The sequence below is a fragment of the Tachyglossus aculeatus genome, chromosome 9 (genome assembly GCF_015852505.1).
Source record: "Tachyglossus aculeatus isolate mTacAcu1 chromosome 9, mTacAcu1.pri, whole genome shotgun sequence".
Taxonomy (NCBI): Eukaryota; Metazoa; Chordata; class Mammalia; order Monotremata; family Tachyglossidae; genus Tachyglossus; species Tachyglossus aculeatus.
Window position 1 is genome coordinate 23,600,785 of NC_052074.1, and position 12,991 is coordinate 23,613,775.

A 12,991-nucleotide genomic window follows, 5' to 3' on the forward strand; every position below is an offset into this window, starting at 1 on the left:
GGCATGCCCCGGGGGTGAGGGGCCGCGCGCGCACGCGCGCGCCCTGTACGGACTCCATTTCCCGGCATGCTCCGGGCCCCCCGCCCGCAGAGGATCCGTCCGTCCGGCAGGGGGTGGCGGGGCAGCGCGCGCGCGCGTGCGCGCCCTGTGCGGACTCCATTTCCCGGCATGCCCCGGTCCGGCCCCCGCCCGCCCGCCCGCCCGTCCCCTGTCGGACTCCATTTCCCGTCCTGCCCCGGGGCTCCGCGCGGCGGCCCCGCCCACGGGGGCTGGGGGGGGCGGCGGCGGCGGCGGAGGGGCCGTGACGGTTCGGGGGGGGGCGTGTCCGTGTGCGTGTGTGTGTGTCCGTGTGTCCGTGTCCGTCGGTGCCCGCCCGCCGGTGCCCGCCGGTCCTCCCGGGGCCCCCCCGGGGCCATGCATTTCTCCATCCCCGAGACCGAGTCCCGCAGCGGGGACGGCGGCGGCTCCGCCTACGTGGTGAGAGCCCGGGGAGCGGAGGGCCCGGAGGGCGGGCAGCGGGCAGCGGGCCGGGGGCGTTGGCGTTGGGCTCGGCCTCCTTGTGCCCGGGCGGGGGTGACCCCACCGGGAGGCTGGCGCCGTCCGGGGCCACCGGGAACCTTCCCTCACCCCCGTTCTGGGGCGGCTGCAGGAGGACGACGACGACGAGGAGCAGGAGGAGGAGGAGGAACCCGCCCCCCTCCCCCATGAGCCCTGGCCCCCGTGCCCCCTCACCCCCATGTCCCCTCTCCCCCTTGTCCCCTCACCCCCGTGTCCCCTCTCCCCTCTGTTTCCTCTGCCCCGTGTTCCCTCACCCCTGTTCCCCCTCTCCCCCGTGTCCCCTCTGCCCCGTGTTCCCTCACCCCCGTGCCCCCTCTGCCCCGTGCCCCCTCTCCCCCATGTCCTCTTTGCCCCGTGTCCCCTCTCGCCCATGTCCTCTCTGCCCCGTGTCCCTTCTCCCCCGTGCCCCCTCTGCCCCGTGTCCTCTCTCCCCCATGTCCTCTCTGCCCCATGTTCCCTCTCCCCCTTGTCCCCTCTCCCCTCTGTTCCCTCAGCCCCTTGTTGCCTTTTCCCCTTGTCTCCTGTTCCCCATTTTCCCTCTGCCCCGTGTCCCCTCACCCCTGTGTCCCCTCGCCCCCGTGCCCCCTCTGGCCCCATGTCCCCTCTGCCTCCGTGTCCCCCCTGCCCCATGTCCCCTCACCCCCGTGCCCCCTCACTCCCGTGCTCCCTCTGCCCCTTGTCCCCATCCCCCATGTCCCCTCTCTCCCGTGTCCCCTCTGCCCCTTGTCCCCATCCCTCATGTCCCCTTTCTCCCGTGTCCCCCCTGCCCCTTTTTCCCCCTGCCCCATGTCCCCTCACCCCCATACTCCCTCACTCCCATGCCCCCTCTGCCCCTTGTCCCCATCCCCCATGTCCCCTTTCTCCTGTGTCCCCCCTGCCCCTTGTCCCCATCCCCCATGTCACCTTTCTCCCATGTCCCCCCTGCCCCTTGTCCCCTCTCCCCCACGCCCCCTTTCCCCCAGTCTCCCACCTTCACAGCATGTTGCATTAACCTTCCCGAGTGTGTGCATCTTCCCCCCCACCGTTAGAATGGAAGCTTTTACGCAACCTTGGGCAATCCATTTCACACCTCTGTGCCTCAGTGACCTCGTCTGTAATGAGGGGATTAAGACTGTGAGCCCCCCGTGGGACAATCTGATCACCTTGTATCCCTCCCAGCGCTTAGAACGGTGCATGGAACGTAGTAAGCGCCTAACAAGGACCCTCGCGGTTATTTTTGAGGGCAGGGTCTGGGCGCTCGTAAGGGTCGAGTACGGTGCTCCGCTCCCTGGCCGTGCAAGGTTCGCGTCGGGCCCTCGTCCGGGGGCCGAATCCTTTACCCATCCGGGGCCGCGCCAGCTTGGTCCCGTGGCCGGTTCCGGAGAAGGAGGCGCAGTCGCTGCCGAGGACGGGAAGGGCCGGCCTGCCGGAGGATCGTGGGAGACTCGGAGGAAGGTGGAAGGACCGGCATCGAGTCTCTGTTCTCTCTGTCCCTTCAGGCCTATAACATCCACGTGAATGGCGTCTTGCACTGCCGCGTGCGGTACAGCCAGCTCCTGGGGCTGCATGAGCAGGTGGGTTCAACGCCCCACTTTCAGGCGGCGAGGACTCTCTCCTCCCCTCTCCTCTCCCCCAAACCTCAATCCCTCCATTTCCCCCATCCTCAGTCGGGCTGAGAAGAGCTTTCCTCTCTCTACCAACTTTCTCTTCCCCACCTCCAGAAGCACAATCACTCCCAGTTTCCAGAGACCGTCCCTCTCGCTCTGTCAGTCTCTCATCTGCTGTAACTGAGCCCATTTTTCTCTCCACCCGGCAAATTGGGATTTTGGCCCGTCCCCTCCTGGACTGCCGCCGCTTCCTCGATCTTTCCGCTCTTTACATCCAGCCCTCCCTCACCTTCCTCCAAGCCTCTGACTAATCTGCTTGGAACAACCCTCCCCTGCGCAAAAATCGCAGCTCAAAGCCCTCCTCCTCGGAGAGGCGTTCTCCCACTTCAGACCACCCGTTCGCTCTTAGCGTCTCAGAAGAATCGCTAACCCACCGCTTCAACGCACCGCGTGATCGTAACGATCTGCGGGAGCCTTCTTGAGCACGTGTTTCCCCGTTAGAGTGTAAGCCCTTAGAAGTCAGGGCCTAGGTACCGTTAAGGGGCTAGTACAGTGCTGTGCTCCTGGTCGGTGCTCAGTTAGCCTTGTGTGTTTGCTTAAAAGGGAACTCTAGCTTCTCGTACCAGGTGCTTTCCCTCCCGCTGGCTATCGAGCGGTTGGCCGGTCACTCCTGGGAGGGACGGGGGTCCTTGCTGTGCCAGGCTGGAGGCCCTTGAGGCGGTGCTCCTTTGCTCCCGTGCGGGGAGAGAGGTGGTTTCCCAGATAACTGAATGCGATTGAAACCGAATCGAAGGAAGGGTTTGAGAGATTAGCGGGCCTGGGAGTATAAGGCCGGATGGCCAGGGACACCTTTCTGACCCGGCGCTCGGCACTTCCTTCCCTCTCCTCCGTTTAGCTACGGAAGGAATACGGGGCCAACGTGCTCCCCGCATTCCCCCCGAAGAAGCTCTTCACTTTGACGCCGGCTGAAGTGGAGCAGCGGAGAGAGCAGCTGGAGAAGTACATGCAGGCCGGTGAGTGGAGGGGGTGGCGGCCTCTGAACGAGCCCGCTCGACCCGGTTCTCCAGGGCGACGGTCATTCTCGCCCAGGCCCCAGAAGCCGTTCGTTTGACCGCCCTCCCCCCCACCCCCGTTTCCTGCCCCACTCCCCGGTGTCTCGAGCTGATTCACCGGCAGACCCGACTGTAGAGAACATCAGTCCCGTTGGCTAGAGACAGGATTTGTGCAAAATGATTCAGCCCCACCACAGCGGGGGTGTCAGGCCCACGCGGCTAGTTGGGGGAGGCCTATGCTCCCTTAAACTAGGGGAGGAGGCCCAATCTCGGAATAGTTCGGGGCTGGATAAAGGGCCGGCCGAGTAGGGGATGGGGCGCGGAGCGTGGGGGAGCGGGGAGAAGGCCGCCCGCGGGGCCGAGGCCGAGCAGCTGCCACGGGGCTCCTCTGTCCTGCAGTGCGGCAGGACCCGGCGCTCGGAAGCAGCGAGACCTTCAACGGCTTCCTGCGGCGCGCGCAGCAGGTGAGGCCGGGGCTGGGGACCCGGAATGCCGGGACGGAGCCGAGGAGCGCGGCCCGGGGTCCTCTGGCCCGCTCCGGGTCCCCGGGCACATCGCCCAACTCGGGGCTTTTCGGTTTTCTCATCTGTAAAACGGGGAGTCGATACCCGTTCTCCCCCTCCTGCCCGGCCTGTGAGCCCCACGTGAGGCGGGGACTCTGTCTGTTCTGACCGTCCTGCAGCCGCCTTAGAGCCCAGCGCGGCGCTCGCCACCTAGTAGGTGCTTAACGGAGCCCCGGACGGCAACGAAAACGTTCAGGGGGAGGCGGGCGTTCGGAGCTGGGACCGGACGCGGAGAGGACAGGGACCGGCCATTCGGGCCTAGTTGTCCGTGCCGGGGAGCGTCAGGCCGAGGGCCTCTCGGAGGCGGCGGGACCCTCGTTTCTTCTCCGGAAGAAGCTTGGGAAGGAGCCCGGCTTCGGAGAGGTGTGGGCCGGCCCCGAGGAGGGCTGCCGGGAGGGAGCCGGGCCGCCCGTCCACCCGCCCGTGCGCGGATGTCGTGCCCAGGAGACGCAACAGGTGCCCACGGAGGAGGTGTCCTTGGAAGTGCTGCTGAGCAACGGACAGAAAGTGCCGGTCACCGTGTTGACTTCGGACCAGACGGAGGACGTCCTGGAGGTGAGGCCCGCCGCCTCTTGGCTCTGCTTTCCGCCCTTGGGGCAGCGGATGGTCGGGGAGATGGGCCCCGCTTGGGGTGGGACGGTGGGGGGTGACACTGGTGTCCCCTCTCCTCAGGCAGTGGCGGCCAAACTGGACCTGCCGGACGACTTGATTGGCTACTTCAGCCTCTTTCTGGTGCGCGAGTCGGAGGACGGAGCCTTCTCCTGTGAGTGCCGGGCGCGTGTCGAGCCCGGGCTCGCCGGCCGGCCGGCCGGAGAGCCCCGTTCACCTTCCCTTCCCAACTCACGAGCTTGGAATGTCGCAGCCTCCCCCGCCCTCCTTCCTTCCCTCCCTCCCTCCCTCCTCTCCCTCCGTCCCACCGCGCCTTCCTCTCCTCCCCCTCCGCTGCCCACAGTTGTGCGGAAACTGCAGGAGTTCGAGCTGCCGTACGTTTCCGTCACCAGCCTGCGGAGCCAAGAGTACAAGATCGTGCTGAGGAAGAGGTCGGGGGGGAGTGGTGGCTCTGGGGAGGAGAGGCCGGGCGGGGGGAGCGCGCGCGGGAGACCGAAGGGCCGGGAGAGGGGAGGGAGGCGGAAGGCTCGCCCCGTCCCCTGCCCCTCGGCTGTCAGCGGAGGGAGCGTTCCCTCCCCTTCCTCTCAGCTGAGCACGTTTTCCCTCCGCCGCCTTGGCCCGACAGCTACTGGGACTCGGCCTACGATGACGACGTCATGGAGAACCGGGTCGGCCTCAACTTGCTCTATGCCCAGGTGGGTGGGGCGCGGCCTCCTTGGAGACACCCCGCTGGCAGAGAGACCCCCCCCATCCTTCCGCTCTCCCGATTTCCCCACCCCGCCCCGACCTCGTTCCCGGCTACCCTGGGGACCCCAGCGGGGCTCCGAGGACGGGGGGGGTGGCTCGGAGGGCCCCAGAGGGAGATCCTGGCGAGCCTGGCGGGGTGCCCTGACCGCAGACCGTGTCGGACATCGAGCGGGGCTGGATCCTGGTCACCAAGGAGCAGCATCGGCAGCTCAAGTCCCTGCAGGAGAAGGTGTCCAAGAAAGAGGTGAGCGCGCAGGCGCGGGTCTTCTGGCCTTCCTCCCCGCCCGGGATGCCCGCCCGCCCGCCCACCCACCTTCCTTCGGCCCCTGCTCCCTCCCGTCCCGAGGGGGGCCGGGATCCCACTGTAAGGCCTCCTCCCGGGCTCCGTTGCAGTTCCTGCGGCTGGCGCAGACCCTGCGGCACTACGGCTACCTGCGCTTCGAGGCCTGCGTGGCCGACTTTCCGGACAAGGGCTGCCCGGTGGTGGTGAGCGCGGGCAACAGCGAGCTCAGCCTGCAGCTCCGCCTGCCCGGCCAACAGCTGCGGGAGGGCTCCTTCCGGGTCACCCGCATGCGCTGCTGGCGGGTCACCTCCTCTGTGAGTTGGGGACGGGGGCGAGCGGGGGGCGGAAAACGGGGGGCGAGGCGGTCGAGAGCCCCGCCGACGCCCGCCCGCCCGCCCCGCCAGGTGCCCCTGCCCAGCGGAGGCCCCAACAGCCCGGGCCGCGGCCGCGGAGAGGTGCACCTGGAGCTGGCGTTCGAGTACCTCATGAGCAAGGACCGGCTCCAGTGGGTCACCATCACGAGCCCGCAGGTGTGGACCTGAGCTCGAGCCCCGGCCCCCCCCCCGCGACTCTCCTGCCCCAGTCGATCCGTCCGTCCGTCGGATTGATTGAGCGCTGACCGTGCGCGGAGCAACGTACCGAGGGCCCGGGAGGGTACGGTAGAACGGAGACGGTCGCCGCGTCTCCCGCCCCCGACGGGCGTACGGTCTGGAGCCGGGGTGACCGACGTTAACACGCCCGAGCGTCCGGCCCTTCCCCACGGCGGGGGCCGTGCTTGCCCAGGGGGCTGGCCGGGGTAGGTAGGTGGTCGCTCGCCCGGGGTTAGATTCTCTTCTCCCCCCCAGGCTATCATGATGAGCATTTGCCTGCAGTCCATGGTGGATGAGTTGATGGTGAAGAAATCAGGGGGCAGCATCAGGAAGGTGAGGCGGGGCCCGGGGGAGACGAGCTTTTTCCCGCCGCCCGTCTTCCGGGGCTCCCTTCTCTTCGGCTTCCACACCTGGGTGGGACTTGGTCCGAGCCCACCGTCTCTGCCCACAGATGCTGCGCCGAAGGGTCGGAGGGGCACTGAGGCGTTCGGACAGTCAGCAGGCGGTCAAGTCCCCACCCCTACTCGTGAGTATCCCACCCCCCGGGAACTCCCTCCTCCCCGGCCGCGCGCTCCCCTGATATTCCCGTCCCCGTCCCGTTGCTTTCCCCGCAGGAGTCCCCCGACGCCGCCAGAGAGCCGATCGTCAAACTCTCAGTGAGTCGGCGGCGGGGTTTCGGGGAGGGTGCTGTTTGGGCGGGGGGGGCGAGGTCCCTCTGACCCGTCCCCCGCCCCTTCCATTCAGAGCAAGCTAAGCGCCGTGAGTCTGCGGGGGATGGCCAGCCCCGGGCCCGCCCCCGACCCCGGCAACAGCGACGTCCACGGAAATTTCGCCTTCGAGGGCATCGGGGACGAGGACCTGTAGACGCTGCTGCTGCTGGGCTCTCTCCTCCTGCCCCCTCCCCAGAACGGACGGCGCCGGATCACTCTTGGTCCTCTCTGCTCTCCCCCTCCGGCCCCGGGCTGGCCGCTGGCCAGGTCCTTACCCCCCCTGCCCCTTTTCTCCCTCTCTCCCCCCACTCCACGGACTCAAGGCTGCCGCCTCCCCCCCCTCCGCCATTGCCAAATTAGCATTTAGTATTTTTGCACAAAAAGCCGGACGGACGGCGGACCACGGCTGGGGGTGGAGGCCCAGCTCCCTCTCCCCGGCAGCTGCTTCAGCTCTGTGAGGCGCGAGAGAGACCCCCCTCCCCTGCTCCCCACACCCCCCTCCGTTGCCATTAAAGTCGGCCTGATCGCTGCCGCCCGCCTGGCTCTCCCTCGCCTTCGCCCCGGGGTGGGGTGGGGGGTCCCGGGACGCCCAAGCCGGCCCCGCTCCCCGCCGCCCCCACCACCGCCAGGTTTCCGTTAGTGTTTCCTTTATTATAAAGCACTGAAATAAGTTAAATAGAGAGGCCGGGAGCCGGGCCCGGCCCCCGCCCCCCGCCCCCCGCCTCCACCCTCCTCCTAGTCCCGCGGCAGAGGTGGACACGTCCCCGTCCCCCCACCCTCCCCGCCGCCCCCCGCCTCCCCGCCGGCCTCGGGCTCAAGGCGCGTCGGTCAGGGCGAAGCCCTCCGGTCCACGAGGACGCCCCCGAAGGGGTCCGGGAGGCCGGTCCGTCCGGACGGGGTCCGCCGGGCGGGCTCAGGGCGAGTCCGGGCGGAGGCCGCGGGCCCCGGCGGCGGCGCCCGGGGCGGAGGGGGCCCCCCGGGGCGGCCCCCAGGGCTCCGGGGCGGCGTGGCCGGGCCCCCCGCCGTGGCCGTGGACCTTCTGGTGGCGCTTGTAGTTGTCCCAGTGTCCCGTGGTGTAGGCGCAGGTGGCGCAGCGGAAGGGCTTCTCGCCCGTGTGCCGCAGCATGTGGCGCTTGAGGTTCATGCTCTGGTTGCAGCTGTAGCTGCAGAGGCTGCAGCGGAAGGGCTTGTCCCCGGAGTGGATGCGGCCGTGGCGCTTGAGGTTGGCCAGGTTCCCGCAGGCGTAGGGGCAGAGGGGGCACTTGTAGGGCTTCTCCCCGGTGTGCACCCGCTGGTGCCGCTTCAGGTTGTCCAGGTGGGCCGAGGCGTAGGGGCAGCGGGCGCAGCGGAAGGGCTTCTCGCCGCTGTGCGTCTTCATGTGGCGGGCCAGGTGGTTGGGGTAGTGGGTGGCGAAGGAGCACAGGCTGCAGGCGAAGCCCTTGTCGCCGGGCCCGCGGGGGCCCCCTCCCCCGCCCCCGCCGCCCGGCCCCCGGCCCCCGCAGTGCCCGCCGCGCCCGCCGCGCCCGGCCGCGCCGCCCTCGCCCTCCTCCAGCTCCTGGCCGCAGCCCCGGCAGGCCCAGGGGAAGAGCAGCTCGGGCAGCGGCTGGGGGCCGGGGCCCCCGCCGGGCCCCTCCCCGTCCTGGCGCAGCTGGCCGCAGTCCGCCCGCAGGCCGCGGTCCGGCAGGAAGCCGGGGCCGCCCGGCACCACGTGGAGGCTCAGGTCCGGCAGGAGGACGGCGTCTGGGGGACCGGACGAGAGAGAGAGAGAGAGGCGGACCCCCCGGCCGTCACCCCCTCACCCTCCCTGGGCCGCCGCCGTCCCCGCCGCCCGCCCCCCCGCCCGCCCGTCCCGCCCGTTACCTGGGGCCGTCCGGGGCACCGTGCCCTCCTGCTCCGAGGGGCTGGGGGGCCGGGGGGGCCGCGGGGCGCAGCAGCGGAAACCGCAGGTCGGGCAGGGAGGGCCAGGGGGCCCAGCGTGGGTGCGCTGATGGCGCCTCAGGTTGCCCAGGCTGCTGCAGGCAAAGGGGCAGCGGGGACAGCGGTATGGTTTCTCCCCCGTGTGGGTGCGCGTGTGGCGGGTCAGGTTGACCAGCTGGGCGGACGCGTAGGGGCAGCGGCCGCAGCGGAAGGGCTTCTCCCCGCTGTGCGTCTGCATGTGCCGCTTCAGGTGGCTCGAGTAGTGCGACACGAAGGCGCAGAGGCGACACGAGTAGAGCAGCCGGGGGGGCAGCAGCGGGGGCCCCCCGCAGCAGGGCCCCTGGCGCCCCGGCCCCCCGCACAGGCGGCAGGCGGGGCCCGGCCTCTGGCCCCCGGCCTCCCCGGGGCCCCCGGCCGGCTCCTCCGCCTCGCTCTCCGCACTCAGCGCCCGGCCGCCCCCAGACTCGTCGTCGCTCAGCCCATAGGGCAGCCCTGGCCGGGCCCCCAGGGGGTCTCCTGGCGAGACAGACACGGGAGGGTGGATTACACAGGGGTACGGCCAAGCCCCGGGCTCCCACCGCCACCGCCTCCTCTCCCTTCCACCTTTCTAGGGCTGTGGGGCCTAGACGGACCCCCTTTGACCCCCCGCTGCCTCTCCCGTTCCCATTCCCGGGGTTCCCCTCCCACGTCCCCGCCTTCGACCGCCGAGGAGGAGCCAGGACCCTCTCGCCAGCTCCTCTTGTCCAGTCTCTCCCGCCCCGGGACCCGCGGCTCCTACCAGTTCCGAGCAGCGCTTGGCTCCCGATAGCCCAGTGCTCCGCACACGGTAAGCGCTCAATAAATACGACCAAACGAACGCACACGGTAAGCGCTCGATAAATACGACTGAATGGCGGCCGGCAACATCGACGCCTTCCCACTGGACCGCGCGCAGAAACGCGGGCGGATGGATGAATGAAGTTGGACGGGGAGGAGTGCAAAGTGATACACTTGAGAAGGAAAAACGAATGGCCCAACGGAAGAGAGAAGGACCAGCTCTGGACGGAGACCTCGGATGTTGCCAATTTGTACTTCCCAAGCGCTTAGTACAGTGCTCTGCACATAGTAAGCGCTCAATAAATACGATTGACGATCATGATGAGGATCCGAAGGGACGGACTGGAGCCCAAACCAAACACACACAAACACACGTACACGTGCTTCTTCCAACGCGAACCCAGGCAGTACGGATAAGAAGGATAGGGCCCGTGGGACTTGGGAAGTAATCTGCCCGCTAAGCTTTGACCTGCCCAAGGCTCTTACTAGAAAAGCGGGCTCGACTTGAGGCTTCTCCTCACAAGAAGGGGATGGGACGGCGGACGGAGTCGGGGGAAGAGATTCCGAAAGCTAAAACCACCTCCACCCGCAGTAAAAGGCCGGCCATCCGAACCCCGGTCCTCGGAAACGCTAGAACGGGTAACCTGACCGGGTCTGAATAGAAGGGACGCACGGGGTGGACACCCGTCTCGGAGTCCAATCGTAATTCCCTTCGGGCGTCCGAAATTTCCACGACTCCAGCTAGTTTTGACTGCAACCGGGCTCACACAAAGTAAGCTTTCTACAGCGCACGCCTCATCCCATTCATCCCGCCGCGGCTCTCGGGCTGGCGGGGCCGGGAGAGTCGGAGTTTGGAGAGAAGGTGACGAGGAGGAGAGATGGCTATACGAGAAGCTTTGACGGCTTTCAGATTTAAGGACCGTCGTCCACGAGACGGATGTTCTCCGTCTTCGGCAGGCGGAACGAGAGGCGATATATGGGCCGGAATTGCAGCGGGAAGAGACGGGAGGTGTAGACGGAAGGGCCTCCTGACAGAAGACCGGGGGCCGATTCCCGAACTAGCGAAGCGGGGGAGGGTCCTTCCCCGAACAGCTTTAAGAGCACGGAAGCGACGGGACGGGGAGCGGGCGATCGGATCTGTCCGCGGACCGGACGGAAGGGGACGGGTCGGTGGGTGCCCCGACGGGGCCGGCGCCACTGACCGCGATGGGACGGCGGGCCGGGCTCCGCGGACCGGCTCCTTCGGGCCCGGGGTGGGTGGGGGCCGGTGGACCCTCACAGCCCTACGACTCCACGGGCAGACAGACACACGGACCGATGGTCTCGGACAGAAACAGAAGGAAATGGGCGGGTGGGTGAGAGGTTTGGAAAGTCCTGCCTGGCTCTGCGGGATGGAAGACGGCTCTGCCCCTGCCTCCCGCCAACCGCGTCCCCCGTCCCCATGCGGAGGGCGGAGACCCCCGGGCGGGCGGGCGGGCGGGCGGGCGGGCGGCCTCCACACCCACCTTCTGAGTCCCTCCCGAAGCCCATGAGCCGGTCGCCGCCGTCACCCTCCTCTTCCTCGTCGTCGTCGTCGTCGTCGTCTTCCTCCTCCTCCTCCTCCTCAAACTCGAGGTCTTGGCCCAGCAGCAGGTCGCTCTCCAACACCAGGGCCCCCGGGCCCTGGTCCAGGGGGTCCTCCGCGTCCACTGGGGGAAAGGGCACGGCCCGCTGACCCCGCTCCCCGGCGGCACGGACGGCGGGATCCCCCCCCCCCCCCCCCCCGGCGACCCCCGGCCACCCCCGGCGACCCCCGGCCTCACGCTGCCGCTCGCTAGTCGGGGAGGGTGATGGAGGAGAAGAGGAGGAGGAGGAGGAGGGGGGGAGGAAGAGGAGGACGAGGAGGAGAGGGGAGATGGAGGAGGAGGAGGAGAGGAGGAAAGGGGAGGAGGAGGAAGAGGAGAAAGAGGAGAAGGAGGGAGGAGGAGAAGGAGGCGGGGGAGGAAGGGGAGGACGAGGAGGAGGGGGAGATGGAGGAGGAAGAGGAGAAGGAGGAGGGGGAGGAGGAGGAGGAGGCGGGGGAGGGAGGGAGGAAGAGGAGGACGAGGAGAAGGAGGCGGAGCAGGGGGGGAGGAAGAGGAGGACGAGGAGGAGGGGGGAGATGGAGGAGGAGGAAGAGGAGGAGGCGGAGGAGGGGCGAGGGAGGAAGGGGAGGCGGAGGAGGAGGAGGCGGAGGGGGGAGGGAGGAAGAGGAGGAGGAGGAGGCGGAGAAGGCAGAGGGGGGAGGAAGAGGAGGAGGAGGCGGAGGAGGAAGAGGGGGAGGGAGGGAGAGGAGGAGGAGGCGGAGAAGGAGAAGGCAGAGGAGGGGGGGGGGGAAGAGGAGGAGAAGGACGGGGGAGGGACAGGAGGAGGAGGAGGAGGAGACGAGAGGAGGAAGAGGGGGAGGGGGAGGGAGGAAAGGGGAGGAGGGGAGGTGGAGGAGATGAAGAGGAGGAGGAGGAGGAGGAGACGAGAGGAGGAAGAGGGGGAGGGGGAGGGAGGAAAGGGGAGGAGGGGAGGTGGAGGAGATGAAGAGGAAGAGGAGGAGGAGGGGGAGGGGGAGGGGGGAGGGAGGAAGAGGAGGACGAGGAGGGAGAAAAAGGGAGGAGGAGGAGGAAGGGGGGAGGAGGAGGAGGAGGGTCCCGCCCGGCCGTCCAGCTGGTCCCCCGTCCGGGCCGTGCGAGCCCTTGGGCGGCCGCGCCCCCCGGGCCCCCGGCCGGTCCGGGCCCCCCCCATCCGGTCCCCCGGTCCTCCCCCCCCCCGGGCGCTCACATTTGACGGGCTGCGGGTGGCTCTGCTTCCTCCGGGGCATCGTGACCGGCTCCAGCCCGGCGCGCCACGGGACCCCCCGGGACCCCCGGGACCCCCGGGACCCCCGGGACCCTAACCCCCCTCCGCCCCCCTCGGCCGGGCTCAGGCGGCCCGGGCCCCCGCCCCCGGGAGGCTCAGGCCCCGGACGCTCAGGACGCTCCCGACGCTCCGGGCGCCGCCGCCGCCGCCGCCGCCGCCTCCTTCGCCTCCATTCATGAGGAGCCTCCTCCTCCTCCCCGCTCCCTCCTCCTCCTCCCTCCTCCCTCCTCCCCCCCCCGCCCGGGCCGGAGCCCAGCTGGGCCCTCGGCGCCCGCTTCCGCTTCCGCCGCCCGCGGGGGCCGACGGGACCCGTAGTCCGGACGCGGCGGACTTCCGGGACTCCCTCCGCCGGAGGACCGACCCGGAAGTGACCTCACACGGCGGGGGGGCGGGGCCTACGGCGCCGCAGCCAATCAGCGGCCCGCCGGAAGACGCCTGCGGGAGGGGAGGGGTAGGCACGCGCGCATGCGCGCCTCTGAGGGACAGGCCACGCCCCTTCTCCCTCAGGCGTGAGGAGGCTGCAGCCCCCCGTCAATCAATCGTATTTACTGAGCGCTTACCGTGTGCAGAGCACTGTGCTAAGCGCTTGGACACTGTACTAAGTCACCCCCCACTCGCCCCCCTCAGCCAGGCCAAGGGGACTTGGGCCCGGCTCTCCCCCGGTGGCCCACCTCCGGGAGGGGTGGACGGGG

General features: G+C 69.2%; 2 protein-coding genes across 2 annotated transcripts; one reads left to right on the forward strand and one right to left on the reverse strand.

Annotated features, from left to right (window-relative positions):
• The first annotated feature begins 364 nt into the window (after positions 1–364).
• SNX17 (sorting nexin 17) lies at positions 365–7,220 on the forward strand. The gene is made up of 15 exons (XM_038750930.1): positions 365–477; positions 2,037–2,111; positions 3,040–3,157; positions 3,596–3,660; positions 4,204–4,314; positions 4,432–4,522; positions 4,712–4,799; positions 4,994–5,063; positions 5,267–5,359; positions 5,509–5,712; positions 5,803–5,928; positions 6,244–6,321; positions 6,440–6,514; positions 6,603–6,644; positions 6,733–7,220. The coding sequence occupies exons 1-15, from the start codon at positions 415–417 to the stop codon at positions 6,850–6,852; spliced, it is 1,419 nt and encodes a 472-aa protein (XP_038606858.1). The 5' UTR covers positions 365–414; the 3' UTR covers positions 6,853–7,220.
• A 391-nt stretch (positions 7,221–7,611) lies between these two features.
• ZNF513 (zinc finger protein 513) lies at positions 7,612–12,300 on the reverse strand. Its single transcript, XM_038751427.1, has 4 exons — positions 12,222–12,300; positions 10,937–11,119; positions 8,559–9,131; positions 7,612–8,438 (listed from the first exon to the last, which is right to left on the reverse strand). Exons 1-4 carry the CDS (start codon positions 12,259–12,261, stop codon positions 7,612–7,614), a joined length of 1,623 nt encoding a protein of 540 aa, XP_038607355.1. The 5' UTR covers positions 12,262–12,300.
• Between the last annotated feature and the right edge of the window lie 691 nt (positions 12,301–12,991).

What these genes read in the sequence shown, in the direction of transcription:
- SNX17 (XM_038750930.1), top strand. Translation starts at nt 415, where the DNA reads ATGCATTTCTCCATCCCCGAGACCGAGTCCCGCAGCGGGGACGGCGGC. An exon ending in AAGATCGTGCTGAGGAAGAG is followed by an intron (nt 4,800 to 4,993) that starts GTCGGGGGGGAG and finishes TTGGCCCGACAG; the next exon opens with CTACTGGGACTCGGCCTACG. An exon ending in TCACCATCACGAGCCCGCAG is followed by an intron (nt 5,929 to 6,243) that starts GTGTGGACCTGA and finishes TCTCCCCCCCAG; the next exon opens with GCTATCATGATGAGCATTTG.
- ZNF513 (XM_038751427.1), bottom strand. Translation starts at nt 12,261, where the DNA reads ATGCCCCGGAGGAAGCAGAGCCACCCGCAGCCCGTCAAAT. An exon ending in CCACCCGCAGCCCGTCAAAT is followed by an intron (nt 11,120 to 12,221) that starts GTGAGCGCCCGG and finishes CCTTTCCCCCAG; the next exon opens with TGGACGCGGAGGACCCCCTG. An exon ending in GGTGCCCCGGACGGCCCCAG is followed by an intron (nt 8,439 to 8,558) that starts GTAACGGGCGGG and finishes CCGGTCCCCCAG; the next exon opens with ACGCCGTCCTCCTGCCGGAC.